The sequence below is a fragment of the Chlorocebus sabaeus genome, chromosome 22, assembly GCF_047675955.1.
Source record: "Chlorocebus sabaeus isolate Y175 chromosome 22, mChlSab1.0.hap1, whole genome shotgun sequence".
Lineage (NCBI taxonomy): Eukaryota > Metazoa > Chordata > Mammalia > Primates > Cercopithecidae > Chlorocebus > Chlorocebus sabaeus.
Genome location: NC_132925.1, coordinates 89,046,922 through 89,073,438, shown reverse-complemented (window position 1 = coordinate 89,073,438; position 26,517 = coordinate 89,046,922). Strand labels below are relative to the sequence as shown.

Below are 26,517 nucleotides of genomic sequence, written 5' to 3'. Positions count from 1 at the left end.
AGAACCACCTGTTTCCCAAAAACTTTTGAAATAGTAAAGAAGGTCACTGGCTTTTTTCTTGCATACATATATTGTGATGACTATGGTTTTTGTCCTTTATTAATATTACATAGTATATGAATTGATTTTCATATATTGACCTGACCTTGCATTTCCTGGAATAAATCGTACTTGTAATGTTGCTTAGTCCTTTTTTTTTTTTAGACAGAGTTTTGCTCTGTCGCCCAGGCGTGTGGTGATGTTGGCTCACTGCAAGCTCTGCCTCCTGGGTTCGCACCATTTTCCTGCCTCAGCCTCCCGAGTAGCTGGGACTACAGGCGCCTGCCACCACGCCCGGCTAATTTTTTGTATTTTTTAGTGGAGACGGGGTTTCACTGTATTAGCCAGGATGGTCTTGATCTCCTGACCACATGATCCACCCTTCTTGGCCTCCCAAAGTGCTAGGATTACAGGCGTGAGCCACCGCGCCCGGCGTTATATATACCTTTAATTGTAACTTTTTTTCTAGTTGATTATCTTGGGTTTTTTGAGTTTGTGAAATCACCTGCAGAATAGTGTTTATTTTTTCCCTTTCTGTCCACACCTGATTTTAATAACAAAGTGTCTTTGTGTTTACCTTTTTTTGGGGAGTAAAATGCTTTTATTTTTGAAATCTTTTTTTCAACTCTTATTTTAGATACGTGGTGTACATGTGCAGATAAGTTACATGGGTATATTGCATTCAAGTAGTGAACACAGTACCCAATAGGTAGTTTTTAGATTCTTCTAGTAATTATTATTATTATGTTAGACGGAGTCTCGCTCTGTTGCCCAGGCTGGAGGTGTTTACTTTTTTTAAATTGAGATGGAGTTTCACTCTGTTGCCCAGGCTGGAGTGCAGTGGTGTAATCTCAGCTCACTGCAGCCTCCACCTCCCTGGGTCAAGTGATTCTCCTGCCTCAGCCTCCCGAGTAGCTGGGATTACATGCATGCGCCACCATGCCCGGCTAATTTTTTGGTATTTTTAGTAGAGTTAGGGTTTCACTATGTTGGCCAGGCTGGTCTATAACTCCTGGCTTCAAGTGATCCGCCCACTTCGGCCTCCCAAAGTGCTGGGATTACATGTGTGAGCCACTGCAGCCAGCCGTATTTGTGTTTACTTTTGCATTATTAAATAATTTTATATTCCTTACTTGGTTTGTGTTATATTAAGCATTCACTATATATATCAAGTATATAAGAATATCTAAATAATATACTTTGAATTCCAGTGGTTACAGATGAGGCCATCAGCACCTTTAATGTGCCTCTCACTTTCTTTCCTTTTCAGTTTTTTCTTGTGTGTGTCATTCTACATTATCAGGGCATATAACATTTATATCCTGTCTGTCACTCTAATCTCCGTATTTGTTTTATTCTTAGTTCAGCTATCAAATTTATTCAGTGCTCATTGTCAGCTCTTTTTTGTGAAATTTCCTCAAAACTATCCTGTTTCCTCAATAAGAGATCATGAGCAAGATATTCCGAGTTTTTAGGTGTTCAGAACTGTTTGTAGCTTTTATGCTTTATTCTTTAAGGACATCTTGGTTGAATGGAACATCTTTTGCTTATATTTTCTTTCCTTCAGTATCTTTAAAATGTTTCTCTAGTGTCTTTCAGTGTTAGATATTGCAGTGGAGAAATCTGAGGCTAGTATGACTTTAACCTCTTTTATTTTTCTTTTTAAGTTTTAAAGTCTAATAAATTTTCTAGGTTATGTCTTGTGTGGAGCATTCTGTGTCAGTGTTTCTTGACTCAAAATATATGTTACAGTATTTTTCATCCTCCCACAAGAAAACCTTCCTGAATTATATCTCTGTAATTATATATCTGAATTAATCTTCTCTTGTTTTGGGTTTGTTTAGGAATTTCAATTTGCATATATTGGATTCCTTTTGCCATCCTCTCTAGCTATAATCTCCCTTCAAGTTTGTGGGTTGATTTTTTTTTTTTTTTGAGACGGAGTCTTGCTCTGTCACCTAGGCTGGAGTTCAGTGGTGTGATCTTGGCTCACTGCAAGCTCTGCCTCCTGGGTTGACACCATTCACCTGCCTCAGCCTCCCGAGTAGCTGGGACTACAGTCGCCTGCCACCATGCCCGGCTAATTTTTTGTTTTGTATGTTTTAGTAGAGATGGGGTTTCACTGTGTTAGCCAGGATGGTCTCAATCTCCTGACCTCGTGATCCGCCTGCCTCCGGCTCCCAAAGTGCTGGGATTACAGGCGTGAGCCACCGCACCCGGCCGCGGGTTGATGTTTTTAATCAGTTTGAGGAAAATATCAGTCATTATCTCTGTGAATATCGTTTCTCTTGTATTCTCTTTTTTTAAGGACTCTAGCTGTAAGGTTTTTAGATCTTTTGATCAAGTTTCACATGTCTATTATACTCTTACTTGTTTTTCCCTCTCTATTTCAGTTTAGGTATTTTCTTTTTTTTGTTAGTTTTTATTTCATACTCTTAAACTTAACTCTGCAATCCAACTAGGCATGGAAGAGAATAAGGAAAATATGGAACCCAAAGAACTGCAGCAAGAGCACAGTGATTATAGGATGCTGTGAGCAAATGGGGTGGAGGGTGCTCTCTTGAACTGCAGGAGGAATGGTTTGATGGTTAAGATAAAGCACAAGTCAAATTTATTAGAATTGTCCACAGTCAGTCATGGTGATCTTCTCACTGTTCTTGCCATTTCTGGATGCAGAGCACTCTATGGCCTGCATGATATTAATGCTATTATTTACCTTGCCAGAGAGCACATGCTTGCCATCCAACCACTGAGGTCTTTGCAGTGCAGATGAAAAACTGGGAACCATTTGTGTTGGGTCCAGCATTTGTCACAGACAAGATGCCAGGACTTGTATGCTTCATAATGAAGTTCTCATCATCAGATTTCTCCCTATAGATGGACTTGCCACCAGTGCCATTATGGTGTGTGAAGTCACTACCCTGACACATAAACCCTGGAATAATTCTGTGAAAGCAGGAACACATAACCAAATGCATTCTTTCGAGTGCTCAGAGCATGAAAGTTTTTTGGAACTTTGTCTGCTAACAGCTTGAAGGAGATGCAGCCCAAGGGCATACCATCCACGGTGATGTCGGAGCTCTGGGTGGTGTCAATGTCTACAAAGACAGTTTAGATATTTGCTATTGATCTGTCTTCAAGTTCACTAATTCTGTGTTCTGCTTTGTGGTGAAAACATTTAAAATCTACTCTTTTAATAATGCTCTAGAATAGTGTTTTTCTTTTTTTTTTTTTTTTTTTTTTTTTTTTTTTTTTTTTGAGACGGAGTCTCGCTCTGTCGCCCAGACTGGAGTGCAGTGGCCGGATCTCAGCTCACTGCAAGCTCCGCCTCCCGGGTTTACGCCATTCTCCTGCCTCAGCCTCCCGAGTAGCTGGGACTACAGACGCTCGCCACCTCGCCCGGCTATTTTTTTGTATTTTTTACTAGAGACGGGGTTTCACCGGCTTAGCCAGGATGGTCTTGATCTCCTGACCTCGTGATCCGCCCGTCTCGGCCTCCCAAAGCGCTGGGATTACAGGCTTGAGCCACCGCGCCCGGCCAATAGTGTTTTTCAAAGTGTAACATACAAAGTTGTTACCTGGAATCTTATTTTCTAAAAATTTTTATTTTAGGTTCAGGGGTACATGTGCAGATTTTTTATATAGGTAAATTTTGTGTTATGGAGGTTTGTCGTACGATTATTTCGTCACCCAGGTAGTAAACATAGTATGCAATAGGTTGTGTTCTATTCTCACACTCCTCCCACTGTCCACCCACATGTGGCCCTAGTCTATTGTTCCCTTCTCTATGTTCGTGTATACTCAGTGTTTACCTCCCACTCATAAGTGAGAACATGCAATATTTAGTTTTTATTTTTCTATGTTAGTTCACTTGGGAAAATGGCCTCCAGCTCCATCCATGTTACTGTGAAGGACGTGATCTCATTCTTTTTTATGGCTGTGTAGTATTCCATGGTGTATATGTACCACATTTTCTTTATCCAGTGTAGCATTGATGGGCTTTTAGATTGATTCTGCGTCTTTGCTATTGTGAATAGTGCTGCAAAGAACATATACATGCATATGTCTTTATGGGAGAATGATTTATATTCCTTTGGATATATACCCAGTAATGGGATTGCTAGTTGGATATATACCCAGTAATGGGATTGTTTGTTGAATATATACCCAGTAATAGGATTGCTGGGTTGAATGGTAGTTCTGTTTTAAGTTCTTTGAGAAATTTCCAAACTGTTTTCCACAATGGCTGAACTAATTTACATTTCCACCAGCCGTGTATAAGCGTTCCCTTTTCTCTGTAACCTTGCCAGTGTCTGTTACTTTTTGACTTCTAAATAATAGTCATTCTGACTGCTGTTAGATGGTGTCTCATTGTGGTTTTGATTTGTACTTCTCTAGTGATCAGTGATATTAAGCTTTTTTTCATATGCTTGGCTGAGTGTATGTTTTCTTTTGAAAAGTGTTCATGTTCTTTGCTTACTTTTTTTTTCTTTTTTTTCTTATTATACTTTAAGTTCTAGGGTACATGTGCACAACGTGCAAGTTACATATGTATACATGTGCCATATTGGTGTGCTGCACCCATTAACTTGTCATTTACATTAGGTATATCTCCTAATGCTATCCCTCACCCTTTCCCCCTCCCCACAATAGGCCCCGGTGTGTGATGTTCCCCTTCCTGTGTCCAAGTGATCTCATTGTTCAATTCCCACCTATGAGTGAGAACATGCGGTGTTTGGTTTTCTGTTCTCGCGATAGTTTGCTGAGAATGATGGCTTCCAGCTGCATCCATGTCCCTACAAAGGACACGAACTCATCCTTTTTTATAGCTGCATAGTATTCCATGATGTATATGTGCCACATTTTCTTAATCCAGTCTGTCACTGATGGACAATTGGGTTGATTCCAAGTCTTTGCTATTGTGAATAGTGCTACAATAAACATACGTGTGCATGTGTCTTTATAGCAGCATGATTTATAATCCTTTGGGTATATACCCAGTAATGGGATGGCTGGGTCAAATGGTATTTCTAGTTCTAGATCCTTGAGGAATCGCCACACTGTTTTCCACAATAGTTGAACTAGTTTACAGTCCCACCAACAGTGTAAAAGTGTTCCTATTTCTCCGCATCCTCTCCAGCACCTGTTGTTTCCTGATTTTTTTAATGAACACCATTCTAACTGGTGTGAGATGGTATCTCATTGTGGTTTTGATTTGTATTTCTCTGATGATCAGTGATGATGAGCATTTTTTCATGTGTCTGTTGGCTATGTGAATGTCTTCTTTTGAGAAGTGTCTGTTCATATCCTTTGCCCACTTTTTGATGGGGTTGCTTTTTTCTTGTAAATTTGTTTGAGTTCTTTGTAGGTTCTGGATATTAGCCCTTTGTCAGATGAGTAGATTGCAGAAATTTTCTCCCATTCTGTAGGTTGGCTGTTCACTCTGATGGTAGTTCCTTTTGCTGTGCAGAAGCTCTTTAGTTGAATTAGATCCCATTTGTCAATTTTGGCTTTTGTTGCCATTGCTTTTGGTGTTTTAGACATGAAGTCCTTGCCCATGCCTATGTTCTGAATGGTATTACCTAGGTTTTCTTCTAGGGTTTTTATGGTTTTAGGTCTAACATTTAAGTCTCTAATCCATCTTGAATTAATTTTCATATAAGGAGTAAGAAAAGGATCCAGTTTCAGCTTTCTACTTATGGCTAGCCAATTTTCCCAGCACCATTTATTAAATAGGGAATCCTTTCCCCATTTCTTGTGTTTCTCAGGTTTGTCAAAGATCAGATGGCTGTAGATGTGTGGTATTATTTCTGAGGGCTCTGTTCTGTTCCATTGGTCTATATCTCTGTTTTGGTACCAGAACCTGGGAGGCGGAGGTTAGAGTGAGCTGAGATTGCGCCACTGCACTCCAGCCTGGGTGACAGAGCGAGACTCTGTCGGGGGAAAAAAAAAAAAATTAATTGGACATAAATTTGAAGGTTATCTCCCGGGACACCCCCCATCCTGCCGGAGTCTTAGTTGTTTTCTTTTGACATAATTCTATCCTATGCCACTACCACACTGTCTTCACAATTGTAACTTTATAGTAAGTTTTGAAATTGGGAAGTGCAGATCCTTTATATTTTGTCCTCATTTTCAAGATTGTTTTGGATATTCTGGATCTCTGTATCTCTATTTTTTTATGGTGCTTATATATTACCACAGTAAAGAAAAGATGTATAATTACATTTACAGTTTTAACCATTTGAAAGTATACAGCTCTGTCTGTGGCCATACCACCCTGAATACACCTGATCTTGTCTGAAAGTGTACAGTTCGCATCATCAAGTACATACACACTGTTGTTAAATAACCATCTCCACCATCTATATCTAGAACTTTTTCATCTTCCTCAACTTGAACTCTGTACCCATTAAACACTGACGCTTCATTCCACACTTTCCCAGCCCCCAGCAACCAAAATTCTACTTTGTTCTTTATGAATTTGAGCACTCTAGGAACATTATATTACAGATACTCCTCTTTTGATGAGGGTACATCCAAAAAGCTTATTGTAAGATTGAAAAATCATGAATTGATTTTGATAAGTTGAGGATCGTCTATAGTGGAATCATAGAAAATTTTCCTTTTGTGACTAGCTTACTTTATTTAGTGTAGTACTTTCAAGGTTTATCCATGTTGTAGCATGTCAAGATTTTGTTACTTTGCAAGGCTGAATAATATTCCTTTGTAGGCACATATGGTATTTTGTCTGTTCATCTATTCATCTGTCAGTGGACACTTGGATTGCTTTCACCTTTTGACTATCGTGTATAATTGTGCTAGAGCATGGGCATACAAATATCTGTCCTTGTCTCCTGCCTTTGGATATATATGCAGAAGTGGAATGGCTGGATCATATAAGTCTGTTTAATATCAAATTAAAATTAAATTTGTTAAATAAAATTAGGTATTTAACTAAATTAAATATTTAATTTAAATTCTTTTTAAATTAAAATAATTATATTTGATTATTCTGTTTAATTTTTTTAGGAATTGCTATAATGTTTTCCACAGCGGCTGCACCATTTTACATCCCCACCAGCAATGCAAAAAGGTTCTAATTGCTCCACACCTTTAACATTTGTTCTTTTTTATTTTTTGATAATAACCATCCAGATGGGTATGAAGTGGCATGTCATTGTGCTTTGATTTGCATTTCTCTCATGATTAGGGATGTTGAACATCTTTTCATGTGCCTGTTGAGCATCTGTGTATCTTCTTTGCAAAAATGCCTACTCAAGTCTTTTGCCCATTTTAAGAATCAGTTTGGATTGGGTGTGTTGGCCCACACCTGTAATCCCAGCACTTTGGGAAGCCAAGGCAGGAAGATTGCTTGAGCCCAGGAGTTCAGGACCAGCCTGGGTGACAAGTAAGACCCGGCTCTACAAAAAAATGGAAAAAATTAGCGGGGCATGGTGGCACATGCCTGTAATTCCAGCTACAGGAAGGCTTGGGAGGCTGAGGTGGGAGTATTGCTTGAGCCCAGGAGTTCAAGGCTACAATAAGCTGTGATCATGCCACTGCACTCCAGCCTGGGTGACTGAGTGAGATAGTCTTGAAAAACAGAAAAAAAAAAGGAAAAAAAAAAAAGAAAAAAATCAGTTTGTTTATTGCTGATCTGTGGGAGTTCTTTATCCTGTCAGTTAATTCCTTATCAGATATATGATTTAAAAATATTTTTTCCCATTCTGTGGATTGTTATTGATGTAGCCTTTGATGCATAAAAGTTTCAAATTTTGATGAAGTCAGACTCTTCTTTTTCTTTCCCCTGTACTTTTGGTCATGAAGAAATCATTTCCAAGCCCAGTGTCATGAAGCTTTTCCCTTTTGTTTTCTTCTAAGAGTTTTACAGTTATAGCTTTTACTTTTAAGTCTTTGAGCCATTTTTAGTTTATTTTTGTATATGATGTGAGATAAGGGTCCATCCAGCTTACTCTTTTGCATGTGGCATCCAGTTTTCCACCACCTTTGATTGAAAAGACAGTCAGTTCTTTGTTGAATGGTCCTGGCACTCTTGTCAAAAATCAAGTGATCATTTATTTGAGGGTTTGTTTCTAAGATCACAACTGATTTTTATATGCAGATGGTTCTTGACTTAGGATGGTTTGTCTTATGGTTTTTGGACTTCACTATGGTGTGAAAGTGATGTGAATTCAGTAGAAATCATACCTTGAATATTCATAGTACCATTCTGTTTTCACTTTCAGTATAATGTTCACTAAATTATATGAGACATTGAACATCTTATAAAATAGGCTTTGTGTTAGATGATTTTGTGCAGCTGTAGGCTAATTGAAGTGTTCTGAGCATGTTTAAAATAGGCTAGGTTAAATTATGATGTTCGGTAGGTTAGATATTTTAAATGCATTTTCAATTGAAGATATTTTTAACTTACAATGGATTTATCAGAATGTAACCACATTGTTAGTTGAGGAGCGTCTGTACAGACTGTGTATCCTGCAATCTTGCTGAACTAGTTTGCTACCTCTAATAGTTTCATGCGGATTTTTTCTTTTCTTTTCTTTTTTTGAGACGGAGTCTTGCTCTGTCTCCCAGACTGGAGTGCAATGGGGTGATCTCGGCTCACTGCAAGCTCTGCCTCCCAGGTTCATGCCATTCTCCTGCCTCAGCCTCCTGAGTAGCTGGGACTACAGGCGCCTGCCACCATGCCTGGCTAATTTTTTGTATTTTTAGTAGAGATGGGGTTTCACTGTGTTAGCCAGGATGGTCTCGATCTCCTGACCTCATGATCCTCCCACTTCAGCCTCCCAAAGTGCTGGGATTACAGGATTGAGCCACCGCACCTGGACGGATTCTTTATTTAGAAAAAAAAATACACACAAGATCCTGTCATCTTTAAATGGGAGTGGTTTTGTACCCTACTTTCTGATCCTGCTCTTACAAAGCATTCAGTTTTTCTTTTTTTTTTTGAGACGGAGTCTCGCTGTGTCACCCAGGCTGGAGTGCAGTGGCGCGATCTCGGCTCACTGTAAGCTCCGCCTCCCGGGTTTACGCCATTCTCCTGCCTCAGCCTCCGAGTAGCTGGGACTACAGGCGCCCGCCACCACGCCTGGCTAGCTTTTTTTGTATTTTTTAGTAGAGACGGGGTTTCACCATGTTAGCCAGGATGGTCTCGATCTCCTGACCTCGTGATCCACCCGCTTCGGCCTCCCAAAGTGCTGGGATTACAGGTTTGAGCCACCGCGCCCGGCCCTTTTTTTTTTTTTTTTTTTTTTTTTTTTTGGAGTTTTTCTTTAGTAAGTGTGATGTTACCTCTGGGTTGAGGAAGTTATATTGTATTCCTAATATTCTGAGTTTTTTTTTTTTAATCATGAAAGGGCATTAGATTTTGTCAAATGTTATTTCTGCATTCAGAATAAATCTCATTTCATCACATGTAATCATCTTTATATGTTATGGATATTTTTTTCCTTGTGATATGTTTGTTTGGTTTTGGCATGAGAATAAGTAATAATTGCCTTGGGAGTTGTTCCTTCCTTTTTTTATTTTTTTGAAAGTTTTTTTGAAGGATTAGTGTTCTTTTTTAAGCATTTGGTAAAGTTCACCAGGACAGATGCCCCTTGAATTACAGTGGGGTTATTTCCTAATAAGTTCATCATAAGTGGAAAATATTGTTAAGTTGAAAATCCATTTGAAAATACCCTGATAAACCCATTGTAAAGTCAAAAAGTTGTAAGTTCAGATGCTTTTCAACTTACAATGGGGTTATATCTCAATAAACCATTGGAAAGTTGAAAATTATATTTCTAACCATTGTTAAGTCAGGGACCATCTGTCTGGTCTCGCACCTGTGAGAAGCATTATGATTACTGCTTCTGTCTCTTTTCATAGTAGAGATCAATTCAGAGTTTTCTGTTTCTTCTTTTTATTTTTATTTTTGGGATGGAGTCTCACTGTGTTGCCCAGGCTGGAGTGCAGTGGTGAGATACTTGGCTCACTGAAACTTCTGCCACCTGAGTTCAGGTGGTTCCTACTGCTTCAGCCTCGTGAGTAGCTGGGATTGCAGGTGCATACCACCACGCCTGACTAATTTTTGTATTTTTAGTGGAGTTGGGGTTTTGCCATGTTGGCCAGGCTGGTCTCAAACTCCTGACCTCAGGTGAGCCACCTGCCGCGGCCTCCCAGAGTGCTGGGATTACAGGTGTGAGCCACCGTGTCTGACCTCTGTTTCTTCTTGAGTCAGTTTTGATCATATGTTTCGTTTTAGAAATTTGTCCATTTAATCTAGCTTATCGAAAATTTTGGCTTACAGTTGTTCTAAGTATTTCTTTTAAATATTTTTTATTTTTTTAAATGTTGGTAGTAATAGCTTCACTTTCATTCCCGATATTAGTAATTTAAATCTTCTCTCTCTTTTTCTTGGTCAGTCTGGTTAAAGGATTAATCAATTCTACTGATATTTTCAAAGAAAGTAACATTTGGTTTCATCAATTTCTTTGCTCTGTTTTCAAATTGACTACGGATATTGGTCTATATGTATACAACTCTTAGAGCACTTGTTCTCACCAAAATGCTAATGGTCTTGAACAAGTTTGTATTCTCAGGACATATTTCTTTGCTGTGATCAAACACTGTTTAATTAATTCATTATTTGTAGGTGGCTTTCCTTGTACGACTAGCTAATGAGCTACTCAGAAATTTACTTTTGCTGGTTTTATTTTCATTTCTATTTTTGTGATGTTCTGTGATGAGATGTTGTATTACATTTTTTTTTTCCTTATAGATGGTTTCCTGTGAATTGGGAATATTGTGCTTAGTGCTTAGTCTGGTAATGCTAACATGTATTCTTTTAGCACAAATTTCATGTTATTGCATAATAAACAGAAATAAATATGACAGAAGCTGTATACAGTTGGCCCTTCATACCCTTGGGTTCTGCATCTGTGGATTCAACCAACAGCAGATCAAAATTAGAAAACATAACAATACCATGAAAAAAATACAAAATTATTACAGGCATACAGAATTTATACTGTATTAGGCATTATAACTAATCTAGAGATGGTTTAAAGTATACAAGAGGATGTGTATAGGTTATTTACAAATACTACACCGTTTTATATCAGGGACTTGAGCATCCATGGATTTTGGTATCTAGGAATTCCTGGAAACCATCCTCTATGAACACTGAGGGATGACTTTGTGGAATTATGCTGTAAATACTGTTTATAACTCTTTCTACTTAACATAGTATGAAAAAAATTGAAGTTAATAAATATCTACAAAATTTAAGAATTAGTGGCTCAGTATGATGATACATACCTGTAGTTCCAGCTGCTTGGGTGAGGCAGGAGGATCACTTGAGCCAAGGAGTTTGAGACCAGTCTGGGGAACATGACAAGACCCCATCTGTTTTTTTTTTTTTTTTTGAAACGGAGTCTCGCTTTGTCGTCCAGGCTGGAGTGCAGTGGCATGATCTCGGCTCACTGCAAGCTCCGACTCCCGAGTTCACGCCCTTCTCCTGCCTCTGCCTCCGGAGTGGCTGGGACTACAGGCACCTGCCACCGCACCCGGCTAATTTTTTTGTATTTTTAGTAGAGACGGGGTTTCACCGTGTTAGCCAGGGTGGTTTAAATCTCCTGACCTCGTGATCCACCCACCTCGGCCTCCCAAAGTGCTGGGATTACAGGCGTGAGCCACCGCGCCCGGCCGACCCCATCTCTTAAAATATTTTTTTTTTCTCTTTTTTGAGACGGAGTCTCAGTCTGTTGCCCAGGCTGGGGTGCAGTGGCCGGATCTCAGCTCACTGCAAGCTCCGCCTCCTGGGTTTACGCCATTCTCCTGCCTCAGCGTCCCGAGTAGCTGGGACTACAGGCGCGTGCCACCATGCCTGGCTAATTTTTTTTAATTTTTAGTAGAGACAGGGTTTTACCATGTTGGCCAGGCTGGTTTCGAACTCCTGACCTCAAGTGATCTGCCCGTCTCAGCCTCTCAAAGTGCTGGGATTACAGGCATGAGCCTCCAAGTCAGGCCTTTCTTAGAATTTATATAGTATCTGACAGACACAGTCGGGAACAGAGCCAAACAATCTATTAACTTGTAGATTTATTCTTCATGATATGCCTGCAGATAAAGTATAGGCCTGAAAATGGATCCATGATTATAGGGAGAAAGCTCTACTCTCTTTCAGGCTCCCTGCTTTTCTAGCAGGCATAATTTATTTTTTTCCTCCTCTTTTTATATTAATTAAAAAAAATTAATTCATTTTTAAAGTTTTATTTTTAATTGACACATAATATGCATATTTATGGGGTACAGTGTGATGTTTTGATACATGTACACATTGTGTAATGATCAAATCAGGGCTGTTAGGTTTTCCATCACTTCAAGCACTTGTGATTTCTTCCTGGTGAGAACATTCAAAATCCTCTTTTCTAGCTATTTTGAAATATACAATACATTATTGTTAACTGTAGTCACCTTACTATGAAATAGAACACCAGATTGTATTCCTCTTATCTAACTGCAACTTTGTTTGACCAAACCTCTAACCATTCCCCATCCCTTAACCACCCCCAGCCCCTGCCCCTGCCTCTGGTAACCACTGTTCTACTGTATACGTCTGTGGGATCAACTTTTTAAAACTCCACGAGTGAAATAATACAGTATTTGTCCTGTGCTTGGCTTATTTCACTTAATGTCTTCTAGTTTCATCCATCTTTTGCAAGTGACAGGATTTCATTCTGTTTTTATGGCTGAATAGTATTCTATTGTGTGTGTATATATATACCACATTAAAAAATTCATTCATCCGTTAATGGATACTTAAGTTGATTCTGTATCTTGGCTCTTGTGAATAGTGCTACAATAAGCATGGGAGTGCCGATATCTCTGACATACTGATTTAATTTCCTTTGGATATATATGCAGTAGTGGGATTGTAGAATCATATGTTATTTGTATTTTTTAAGTTTTGGAAGAGCCTCCATACCATTGTCCTGAATGGCTATACTTATTTACGTTTCTACCAGCAGTATATGAGAGTTTCCTTTCTCTTCACATTCTCATCAGCATTTTTTTTTAGTCTTTTTGATAATTGCCATCCTAACTGGGATGAGGTGATAACTCATTGTGGTTTTGATTTACATTTCTCTGATGATTAATGATGTTGAACATTTTTTGATATGCCTGTTCATCACATGTATGTCTTCTTTTGAGAAATCTTTTGTTTATTTTTAATTGGATTTTGTTTTGCTGTTGAGTTGAGTTCTTTATATTCTGGATATTAACATCCCTTGTCAGATGCATAGTTTGCAAATATTTTCTCCCATTCTGTAGATTGTCTCTTCACTCTGTTGTTTTCTTTACTGTGCAGAATTTAGTTTAATGTAATCCTTTTTTGTTAAACATTTCTGGCCTGTGCTTTTGCCAGACTAATATTATGCATTATTTCTCCTATGGTCTTTACTGGTAGCATTCAATAATATTCAATATCCCTTCATAATAAAAACTCTAAACGTGTTAGATATATTAATGGAAGGAACGTACTTCAGCACAGTAAAGTCCGTATATGACAAACCCATAGCTAACATCATACTGAATGGGGAAAAGTTAAAAGCTTTTCCTTTACAATATGGACCTAGATGAAGATGCCCACTTTGACCACTCCTGTTCAACACAGTACTAGAAGTCTTGATTGAGCATGGTGGTTCACACCTGTAATCCTAGCACTTTGGGAGGCTGAGGCAGGCTGATCACTTGAGGTCAGGAGTTCGAGACCAGCCTGGCCAACATGGTGAAACCCTGTCTCTACTAAAAATGCAAACATTAGCCGGGTGTGTGGTGGTGGGTGCCTATAATCCCAGCTACTTGGGAGGCTGAGGCAGGAGAATCACTTGAACCTGGGAGGTGGAGGTGACAGTAAGCTGAGATTGCGCCATTGCAGTCCAGCCTGGGTGACAGAGTGAGACTCTGTCTCAAAAAAAAAAAAAAAAAAAAGCGTTTTAGCCAGAGCAATTAGGCAAGAGAAAGAAATAAAGGGTGTCTAAATTGGGAAGGAGAAAGTCAAATTGTCCCTGTTTGCAGATGACGTGATCTTATATATTGAAAACTACAGACTTCACCAAAAAAACTATTAAAACTAAGAAATGAGAATTCAGTAAAGTTGCAGTCTACAAAATCAACATACAAAGCCTTTCCTCTAAGATCTGAAACAGGACAAGGATGCCCACTTTCACCAGTTATTCAGCATAGTACTGGAAGTCCTAGATAGAGCAGTCAGACAAGAGAAAGATATAAAGGGCATCCCAGTTGGAGAGGGAGAAGTCAAATTATCCATATTTGCAGATGATATTATCTTATATTTGGAAAAATCTAAAGACTTCAACAAAAAAAACAATAAGAACTGATAAATTTGGTAAAGTTGCAGGATACAGAATCAACATACAAAAGTCAGTAGCATTTCTATATGCCAAGAGTGAACAATCTTAAAAAGAAAGAAAAAAGTAATCTCAGTTGCAATAGTTACACCTAAGATTAAATAGTTAAGAATTAACCAAAAAAAGTAAAATATCTCCATAATGAAAACTATAAACACTGATGAAAGAAATTGAAGGGGACACAAAAAATGAAAAAAAATTCCATGTTCATTGATTGGAACAATCAGTATTTTTAAAATGTCCATTCTACCCAAAGAAATCTACAGATTCGAGACACTGCCTATCAAAACAGTGATGACATTCTTCACAAAAATAGAAAAAAAAAATCTCAAATTTATACGGAACCACAAAAGACCCAGAGTAGCCACAGCATTCCTAAGCAAAAATAACAAAACTGGAGAAATCACATTACCTGACTTTCAGATTATGCTCCATATAGACGCACAGACCAATGGAACAGAATGGAGAACCCAGAAACAGGGTTTGTCTAACCCTAACCCTAGCTGTAACCTTAACTGACTGGTTAGGGTTAAGGTTAACACACCTATAGCGAACTCATTTTCACCAAACATGTCAAGAAATACACTATGGAAAAGAGTCTCTTCAATAAATGGTGCTGGGGAAATTGGATGTCCATATATAGACGAATGAAGCTAGACACCTATCTCTTGCCATATACAAAAATCAAATCAAAATGGATTACAGCCTCAAACTATGAAGCTACTACAAGAAAACGTTGGGGAAAATCTCCAGGATATTGGTCTGGGCAAAAACGTCTTGAACAATACCTCAGAGCACAGGCAACCAAAGCACACATGGACACATGGGATCACATCAAGTTAAAAAGCTTCTTCACAGCAAAGGAAGCAATCAACAAAGTGAACAGACAACCCACAGAATAGGAGAAAATATTTGCAAACTACCCATCTGAGAAAGGATTAATGACCAGAAAATATAAGGAGCTCAAACAACTCTGTAGGAAAGAAATCTTATAATCTGATAAAAAAAATGGGCCAAAGATTTGAGCAGACATTTCTCAAAAGAAGTTATACAAATGGCAAGCAGGCATATGAAAAGGTGCTCAACATCATTGATCATTAGAGAAATGCAAATGAGACCTACAATGAAATATTATCTCACCCGAGTTAAAATGGCTTATATCCAAAAGACAGACAATAACAAATGCTGGTGAGGATGTGGAGAAAAGGGAACCCTTGTATGCTGTTGGTGAGAATGTCAATTAGTACAACCACTATGGAGAACAGTTTGGAGGTTCCTCCAAAAACTAAAACTAGAGCTATCAGCCAGGCGTGGTGGCTCACGCCTGTAATACTAGCACTTTGGGAGGCCGAGGCAGGCGGATCACGAGGATCCAGGAGAATGGCGTGAACCTGGGAGGTGGAGCTTGTAGTGAGCCGGGATCGCGCCACTGCACTGCAGCATGGGCGACAGAGCGAGACTCTATCACAAAAAAAAAAAAACAAAAAAACCGGAACCTAGAGCTACCATGTGATCCAGCAATCCCACTGCTGGGTATATACCCCAAAGAGAGGAAATCAGAGATATCTACACTCCCATGTTTGTTACAGCACTGTTCACAATAGCCAAGATTTGGAAGCAATCTAAGCATCCATGAACAGATGAATGGATAAGAAAATGTAGTACACATACACTACAGACTACTATTCGATCATAAAGAAGAATGAGATCCTTTTATTTGCAACAACATGGGTGAAACTGGAGATCATTATATTAAGTGAAATAAACCAGGCACAGAAAGACAAACATCACATGTTATCACTTATTTGTGGGATCTAAACATCAAAACAACTGAATTATTGGAGACAGAGTGTAGAAGGATAGTTACTAGAGGGTGCGAAGGGTAGTGAGTGGCTGGGTGAGGGGAGGTGGAGATGGTTAATGGGTACAAAAAATAGTTACAAAGAGTGAGCAAGACCTAATGTTTGATAGCTCAACAGGGTGACTATGGTCAGTAACTTAATTTACATTTTAAAATTACTTAAAGAGTGTAATTGGTTTGTAACTCAGAGGATAAATGCTTGAGAGGATGGATATTCCATTCTTCATGATGCACTTATTTTCACATTGTATGCCTGTATCAAAACATCCCATGTATACCATAAGCATATACACCTACTGCGTATCTACAAAAATTAAAAATAAACGTAAATTAACATACAAAATCTGTAACATTTATATATGCTACGAATATTCAGTCACAAGAAAACAATCTCATATACAATAGCTAAAACAAAAAATACCTAGGAATAAATTTAACCAAAGAGGTGAAAGATTTCTACAATGATAAACTAATGTTACTAATGACAAAAACTGAAGAGGACACACATAAATGGAAAGATCTCATGCTCATGGATTTGAAGAATTAATATTGTTAAAATGTCCATACTATTTCAAATGATATACATATTCAATGAAATCCCTATCAAAGTACCAATGACATTCTTCACATAAATAGAAAAAAAAAAATCCTAAAGTTAGTATAGAACCACAAAAGACCCTGAATACCTAAAGTAATGTTGAGCAAAAATAACACAGCTGGAGGCATCACACTACTTGTCTTCAAAATATACAGTAAAGCAATATTATCCCAAACAGGGTGGTACTAGCATAAAAACAGACACATAGACCAATGGAACAGAATAGAGAACCTAAAATAAGTCCACAATTACAGCCAACTTAATTTTGGCAAAGGTGCCAAGAATACTGATTGGGGAAAGAATGGTTTCTTCTATAAATTATGTTGGGAAAACTGGATATTCACATGCAGAATTATTAAACTAGACGCCTATCTCTTACCATTTACAAGAATCAACTCACAATGGACTAAACCCTTAAATGTAAGACCTGAAACTCTAAAACTACTAGAAGAAAATGGGAAGCACTTCATGACATTGATCTGTATTAATTTTTAAAAAATAATTTGAAAGCCAATGTAGAAGGAAGATTGTTATGGAAATGGAAAGTTTACATGGGTTCTCTGAATACACATGAAACACTCAATTTTTTTTTTTTTTGAGACGGAGTCTTCCTTTGTCACCTGGGCTGGAGTGCAGTGGCACAATCTTGGCTCAGTGCAAGCTCCGCCTCCCAGGTTCATGCCATTCTCCTGCCTCAGCCTCCTGAGTAACTAGAACTACAGGTGCCTGCCACCACACCCGGCTAATTTTTTTGTATTTTTAGTAGAGACAGGGTTTCACGGTGTTAGCCAGGATGGTCTGGGTCTCCTGACCTTGTGATCTGCCCGCCTTGGCCTCCCAAAGTGCTGGGATTACAGGCGTGAGCCACTGCACCTGGCCGAAACACTCAATTTTAAACAATGAAGGCTGTTGTTAATTTACATGTTCTTGTTAATTAGTGATGTAGATAAGAAGACAGGAGTGGTGGTGAGTGTTCCGGAGATTGAAATTTAATAGTAAGGGCCTCAATAAAGAGTTTGTTAAAGAGTAAAAGAACTGCTGATGTTAAATTTTTAAGTGCTTATGCAATTCATTGTAGTTTTATTTATGAGCCATGCTTAGAATACGTCTTTGATCTTAGACAGCTATATCATTGTTAATTTGTGGCTACCTGCAATGACTTGAGACTACAGAACCTAATCCTTTTCCCTCCCCGTTGGAGGGTTCAATGCAGTAAATCCTAGGGTAGACCATTTCTTTTTCACTTGGTAGTCAGAGTAAGATACCGATGAGTATCTGATGTTTCTTAACAGTTCCCAAGTCTGTACAATATTAAGTGAAAGCTTGGTATAACTGTTTTTTAAAGTTTTAAAAAATTTGAGAAGTTTTTGTTCAGAATTTATTTTCCAAATACATTTAAGAATTTAATTTTATTAAATTAATTAAATTGTTTTAAATTTGAGAATTTAAAACATTTACAGATTTATAATGCTGCAAGTATTTGAAAACATAGCCAAATATTCCCACAGTATACAGATTACCAATAGCAGGTTTGATGTCTTCAGCAGAGATCAAATATAAATATACACATATATACACATGCAAATAGACTCATGGTATATACATTTTTTTCACAGCTTATTTTCTTTGCAACTGAAAGGCTTGATATCTCTTAGTATATGTTCACTTCCTTCATCCTTTGCATTTTTATACACATTTTAGAATCAGTTTATTGATTTCTACAAAAAAGTTTATTAGGATTTTGATTGGGATTGCAGAGAATATAATGATCAATTTAGGGAGAATATATATTTTTATGCTATTGAGTTTTCTAATTCATTAATATGATGTATGCTTTTATTAGGCTTTTAATGTCTCTAATATTTTATAGCTTTTTGTGTAGAGTTCTTCTACATGTCTCATTAGACTTATTTCCAGTTACATGACATTTTTTGATGTTGTTTTAAGTGGTGTATTTTTCAAAACATTTAATTTTCTAATTGTTTATTGATATATAGACTTAAAAATATTCACTTTGTATCTAGTGACCTTGCTACAGTCATGTATTTGTTGTAATAGTTTATGTCTGTATTCTTTTTGACTTTTTTACATACACAGTCAGACCTGCTGATGAAGACAGTTTTATTTCCTCATTTCCAATTATTACATCTTTAATTGCCTTATTTGTGTTGACTGGTCCTGCATACAGTGTTGAATAGAAATAGTAACAGTGACTGTCCTCTTCTTGTTCCTAATCTTAGTGATAAAATGTTTCATATATCACCGATGTATATGATGTTTGCTATAGACACATTGTAGATGCTCTTTATCGGATTAAGGAAGTTCTCTTCTAGTCTTATTGTGTTAAGAATTTTTGTCATGAGTGGACTTTGAATTTTATCAGTTTTTTCATATATAGAGATGATCATATGATTTTTTTTCCTTCATTGATTTTCTAATATTAAACCAATCTTGCATTCCTGGAATAATCCCCAATTGGTCATGATACTTCATCCTTTTTATGCTTAATTGGATTTGATTTGCTTTGTATTTTTTAAAAAAATATTTTTGTTTATATTAATGAGAAAGATTAGCCTGTAATTTTCCTTTCATCTCATGTCCTTCTCAGGCTTTGCTATCATGCTGAGTTCAAAATAAATTCCCTCTTTGGAAGAGATTATTTATGATTGGTGTTATTTTTTTCAGATATTTGGACAGATTCACTGATAAAGTCATCAGGACCTGGTATTTCATTTGTGGGAAGTTTTTAATTACAGATTCACTTTAATAAATATAGGACTATTTAAATTTTTAACTTCTCTGCCAGTTTTTGTAAATTTTGCCTTGCTGTAAATTCATCTCTTATGTACAATTTCAAATTAGTTGGTATAACTTTTGTTGTGTAATATCCTTTTATGATGATTTTAATGTTTTGATTGCTGATATTGATAATTTGTTTCTTTTCTTTTTTTCCTAATTAGTTTTTCTAGATATCTGTCAATGTTAGTGTTTTCAAAGAACCAATTTTTAGATTATAAGGCTTGATTTACGGTAGTGGAAGTTCTTTAAGATTGACAGGGAGTTTCTTCTTAGTTTTTTCAATAGTTTTGAGAGTACGGGTAGGCTTTGGTTACATGGATGAGTTCTTTAGTGATGAAATATGAGATTTTAGTGCACCTGTCACCTGACCAGTGTACACTGTGTCCAATATGTAGTCTTTTATTTCTCAGCCCCTTCCAACCTCCCTCCACCAAGTCCACAGAGTCTGTTATATCACTTTGTATGTCTTTGTGTCCTCATAGCGTAGCTCCCACTTGTAAATGAGAATATGCGGTATTTGCTTTCCCATTCTTGAGTTTCTTCACTTAGAATAATGCCTTCCAGCTCCATCCAAGTTGCTGCAAAAGATATTATTTCATTCCTTTTAATAGCTAAGTGGTATTCCATGGTGTGTATATACCACATTTTCTTATCCACTTTTTGGTCAGTGCGTATTTAGGTTGGTTCCATGTCTTTGCAGTTGCGAATTGTGCTGCTATAAACATGCATGTGGATGTGTCTTTTTCATATAATGACTTCTTTTCCTTTGAATGGATACCCAGTAGTGGGATTGCTGGATCGAAAGGTAGATCTATTTTTAATTCTTTAAGGAACCTCCATACTGTTTTCTGTAGTGGTTGTACTAATTTACACTCCCACCAGCAGTGTAAAAGTGCTCCCTTTTCACTACATCCATGCCAACATCTATTGTTTTTTGATTTTTAAATTATGACCATTCTTGCGGAAGGTGGTGTCTTATTGTGGTTTTAATTTGCATTTCCCAGATGATTAATGATGTTGAGCATTTTTGTTTTTCATGTGTTTGTTGGCTGTTTGTCTATCTTGTTTTGAGAACTGCCTATGTATGTCCTTTTTCCACTTTTTTATGTGATTTTTTTTTTCTTGCTGATTTGAGTTCCTTGTAGATTCTGGATACTAGTTTTTTTTGTCAGATGCATAGTTTGCAGATATTTTCTTTGTGGGTTGTCTGTTTACTCTGTTGATTATTTCTTTTGTGTGCAGAAGCTTTTTAGTTTGAGTAGGTTCCATTTATTTGTTATTGTTTTTGTTGCATTTGCCTTTGGGTCTTACTCAGGAATTCTTTGCTTAAGCCTATGTTCAGGAGAGTTTTTTTCGATGTTATCTTGCAAAATTTTTAAGGTTTCAAGTCTTGGATTTAAGTATTTTATCCATCTTGAGTTTTTTTTTGTGTGTGTGTAGAGATAGATGGGGACCCAGTTTCATTCTTCTACATGTGGCTTGTTAGTTTTCCCATCACCATTTATTGAATAAGGTGTCTGTATTAATCCGTTTTTATACTGCTGATAATGACATACCCAAGACTGGGCAATTTACAAAAGAAAGAGGTTTATTGGATTTACAGTTCCATGTAGCTGGGGAGGCCTCACAATCATGGTTGAAGGTGAAAGGCACTTCTCACATGGCAGCAGACAAAGAGAAGAGAGAATGCAAGCCAAGCAAAATGGGTTTCCCCTTATCAAACCATCAGATCTTGTGAGACTTTTTAACTACCATGAGAGCAGTACGGGGAAAACTGCCCCGATGATTCAGTTATCTCCCACCAGGTCCCTCCCACAACACGTGGGAATTATGGAAGTACAATTCAAGATAAGATTGGGGGGGGGGCGGACACAGAGCCAAACCATATCAGTGTTTTTTTTTTCCCAGCTTATGTTTTTGTATGCTTTGTTGAATACCATTTGGCTTTATTTCTGGGTTCTCTATTTTTTTTTTTCCATTGCTTATTTTTATTCCAGTATCATGCTGTTTTGGTAACAATAGCCCTGTAGTATAATTCAAAGTCCCATAATGTGATACTTAATATTGCTTTGGCTGTTCAGGCCTTTGTTTGGTTCCATGTGAATTTTAGGATTGTTTTTTCTAGTTCTTGGGGAAAATGATGATGATATTTTCATGGGAATTGCATTGAATCTGTAGATTGCTTTTGGCAGTACAGTCATTTTTACAATATTGATTCTTGTTATCTGTGAGCATGGCATGTGTTTCCATTTGTTTGTGTCATCTGTGACTTTTTTTTTTTTTTTTTTTTTTTTTTTTTTTTTTTAGCAGTGCCTTGTAGTTTTTCTTGTAGAGATCTTTAATTTCCTTGGTTAAGTATATTCCTATGTATTTTATTTTTATTTTTTGCAGCTGTTGTAAAAGAGATTGAGTTCTTGATTTGATTCTCAGATTGGTTTTTGGTGTATGGCAGTGCTACTGATTTGTTTCATTGATTTTGTACCTGAGACCTTACTTTACTGAATTAATTTATTAGATCTAGGAATCTTTTGTATGGCGGGTTTTCTGGGTGTATCATTATATCATTGATGGATAGTCACAGTTTGTCGTCTTCTTTTCCAATCTGGATGCCCTTTATTTCTTTCTCTTGCCTGGTTGCTCTGATTAGGTCTTCTAGTATTATATCAGAGACAAGTGAAAGTGGGCATCCTTATCTTGTTCCAGTTCTAAGGGGGAATGCTTTAAACTTTTCCCCATTCAGTGTGATTTGATTGTGGGTTTGTCATATATGGCTTTTATTACTTTGAGGTAAGATGGGGCTTTTCTTTATTCTTTGTATTCTTATATGAATTTTGGAATCAGTTTGTCAATTTCCTTAAAAAAGTTATGGGATTTTGATTGTTATCTATAGATTTTTTCTGTTGTGCGTTTGCTTTCTATTTCATTAATTTCTGTTCATCTTTATTATGAGATTTTTGCTTTTCAAAGCATGATCAAATTTATTTGATGATTCTTTTAAAACATATCTATTTGCTTGCTTGTGGTAGATAAGAAGCTCCTAATATTATTTTTTTCTTAAGTAATTGATACAAACTTGCTGAAAAAGGACACTCGAACAGAGGATATCCAAGGGACAGAGACTCTGTTAATAGAAGTGTTTTTCTACAAGCACACATGAACCCACCACTCATGGATAGCAGTTTTCCCACAATGTGTCTTATTGTCCCAAACTGCTAATATTATTTTTCAAAACGTAGATTAAATGGAAAGGGGTTTACACTTTAGAAAGAGGAATTAGTAAAGAAGGGAAGGTATACATTTAAGAAAATTTAGTGCTTAATTCAGTGATTCTGACCCTGTCTCAGTGTTTAAAAATGCTAATTGGTGTGTTTATCCTTGCTTTTCTAGTGATATGCAGCTTTCGAGGATCTGTCCCTCAAGGGTTGGTCTTAGAAATAGGAGAAACAGTCCAGATTCTTGAAAAATGTGAAGGTGAGTATGGACCTGCAAAGCACATAAATTGTGATCATTTTTGGCAGTATTATATACATTTATTTTGTGCTAATAAGATTATAAGCAGTAATTCTGGAGCCATAATTAGTCACATGATGAAATAGTGTTATATAAAATTCTTTCTGATCTATGTTCAGCATAAAGGTGTGAGCTTTTTTGATTCTAATGTTAGCAACAATTAGATAATTAATTTCTGGCTGTCAGAACATGTTTTTTACATATATTTATGGGGTACATGAGATACTTTGGTACAGACATACAATGTGTAATAATCACATGGTAAATGTAGTATCTATCACCTCAAGCATTTACTTTTTTTTTGTGTTGCAAAAGTTCCAGTTGTACTCTCTCAATTATTCAAAAATGTGCAACAAATTATTGCTGACTGTAGTCACCCTATCGTGCTATCAAATACTAGATCTTACTCATTGTATCTAACTGTATTTTGTGCCCTCTTATTTATTTTTTACAAATAGGTAATCTACCCATGCTTAGCTGCCTTTGAATAGAACTACCTTATAGTCCATTCATTTGTGTGTTTCCATCTGATTGACTGGGCATGTTTAGTCCTAATTAAAACAAGCCCTTAAATATTTTTTGATTTTTATTTATAATTTTTTTTGAGAGGGAGTCTTGCTCTTGTTGCCCAGGCTGGAGCACAATGGTGCAATCTTGGCTCACTGCAACCTCTGCCTCCCGGGTTCAAGTAATTCCCCTGCCTCAACCTCCCTAGTAGCTGGGATTATAGGCACCTGCCACCACATCCAGCTAATTTTTGTAGTTTTAGTAGAGATGGAATATCACCATGTTGGCCAGGCTGGTCTTGAACTCCTGACCTCAGGTGATCCACCTGCGTCAGTCTCCCAAAGTGCTGGGATTACAGGTGTGAGCCACTGTACCCAGCCTAAATACGTTTAAATGTAGTTTGGCTTGACTGCTATCCTCTTCTGTGGCGTATATGGGTATTTCTACTGTAACATTTACACATTCTTGAGATGGATCATGTTCTCCAGAATCTGTACTTAACTCAGTAAGATATGTGGGAAAAATAAATTTAGAGAGAAATTACACAAAATCAGAGTATTAACAAAAGCAAAATTGATGCCATGGGAAATAACTTGGACAGCCTGGACTAGCAGTTCAGCATGGCTACAAGCCATCTCAGATGATATAATGAAGTAGAACTGTTGCAGTGTGGGTATAGAACCAATGTATATGGGAGTGGAGCTCTAATCTAGTTGGGTTACTGTTAAGAGGGGTATGGGGGGACATGTAACCTACCATGACCCAGGAATCATATATATTTAGGAATGCACTTTTTCTGGAAAGTGAGCTACACCCGTTCAAAATTTTTTAAAGAACAGAAGTATAAATCGGCACCCTTTTATGATAACAACTCTAAGGAAACTGAGAATAGAAGGTAATTTTCTTTATCTAATAAAGGGTAGCTACTAAAATACCTGTAGCAAACATCATATTCAGTCGTAAAGTATTGAAAGAGTTTTCACTGAGATCTGAAAGTGAGACAAGAATACCTACTGTCTTATTCTGTTTATTTGTTGTTATAAAGGAGTACTTGAGCCTGTATAATTTATAAAGAAAAGGGGTTTATTTGCCTTATGGTTCTGTAGGCTGTGACACCAACTTCTGCTTCTGGTGAGGGCCTCAGGAAGCTTCCACTCATGCCAAAAGTCAAAGAGAAGCCTGTACGTGCAGAGATCACATGGCAAGAGAGAAAGCAAGAGTGAGGGGCGGTGCCAGGCTCTGTTTAAAATTTTTATTTTTTAATTGACAAATGTTAATTGTATTCATGGGTACATAGTGATGTTTTGATACATATATAGTGATCAGATCAGGGTAACTAGAATATCCATTATCCTAAACATCATTTCTTTTGGTTGAGAAAGTTCAATATTCTGCTTCTAGCTTTTTGAAACTATATATTATTATTAATTATAGTCATATGGGATAGAACATTAGAACTCATTCTTTTTATCTAGTTGTAATTTTGTATCCTTTGACAAATCTCTTCAAATCCTCCCTTACCCCTCCCCTCCCAGTGTCCTTGGTTCAGGTTTTTTTTTGTTAGCTTCCACATATGAGTAAGAATATGAGGTGTTTAACTTTCTCTTTTTGGCTTATTTCACTTAACATAATGTCCTCTAGTTCCATTCACATTACTACGAATGGCAGGATTTCAGTATTTTTTTTATGGCAGAATAGTATTCCATTGTGTATATACAACATATTTTCTTCATCCATCTGTTATTTGACACTTAGGTTGATTCCATATCTTGAGTATCTTTATTGGTGACAGGGTCTCATTCTGTCAGCACGATGCAGTGCAGTGGTGCCATCACAGCTCACTGTAGCCTCGACCTCCTTGGGTTCAGGTGATCTTCCCACCTCAACCTCCTAAGTAGCTGGGACTACAGGTGCACCATGTCACCAGGCCTGGCTAATTTTTGCATTTTCTGGTAGATACAGGGTTTTGCCATGTTGCCCAGGCAGGCTGGTCTTGAGCTCCTGGGCTCTGCCCACCCCAGCCTTCCAAAATGCTGAAATTAGAGGCATTAGCTAGCGCACTCAGCCATATAGAGTTCTATTTGTAGTATTTTTTTTTAATTGGAATATTTATTTATTTTAAGTTTTGATTTAGGTTCAGGGGTACATGTACATGTTGTTATATTTGTAAACTCATGTCACAGGGGTTTGTTGTACAGATTATCTCGTCACCCAGGTATTAAGCCTAGTATCCATTAGTTATTTTTCCTGATCCTCTCCCTCTTCCTACCCTCCATTCTCTGGTAGGCACCAGTGTCTTTTGTTGCCCTCTATATGTCCATGTGTTCTCATCTTTTAGTTCCCAGTTGTAAGTGAGAATATGTGCTATTTGGTTTTCTGTTCCCATGTTAGTTTGCTAAGGATAATAGCCTCCAGCTCCATCCTTGTTCCTGCAGAGGACAGGATCTTGTGCTTTTCTATGGCTGTATAGTATTCCATGGTGTATGTGTTCCACATTTTCTGTAGTCTGCCATTGATGGACATTTAGATTGATTCCATGTCTTTGCTATTGTGAATAGTGCTGCAGTGAACATACACATGCATATGTCTTTATGATAGAATGATTTATATTCCTCTGGGTATATATGTAATATTGGGATTGCTGGGTCGAATGGCAGTTCTGTTTTTAGGTCTTTGAGGAATTGCCACACTGTTTTTCACAATGGTTGAACTAATTTACACTCCTGTCAACAGTGTTTAAGCATTCCTCTGTCTCAGCAGTC

The 26,517-nt window shown here is 37.3% G+C and overlaps 1 protein-coding gene across 5 annotated transcripts in view; it reads left to right on the top strand.

The window, feature by feature from the left end:
• The window catches only part of DOCK3 (dedicator of cytokinesis 3), a 675,444-nt gene that overhangs the window by 45,815 nt on the left and 603,112 nt on the right, over positions 1 to 26,517 (top strand). For all 5 annotated transcript variants that reach the window (XM_073010128.1, XM_073010127.1, XM_073010126.1 and 2 more), the window contains exon 2: positions 23,126 to 23,209. In XM_073010128.1, the coding sequence (XP_072866229.1) occupies positions 23,126 to 23,209 (84 nt within the window). The remainder of the gene's footprint in view (positions 1 to 23,125; positions 23,210 to 26,517) is intronic.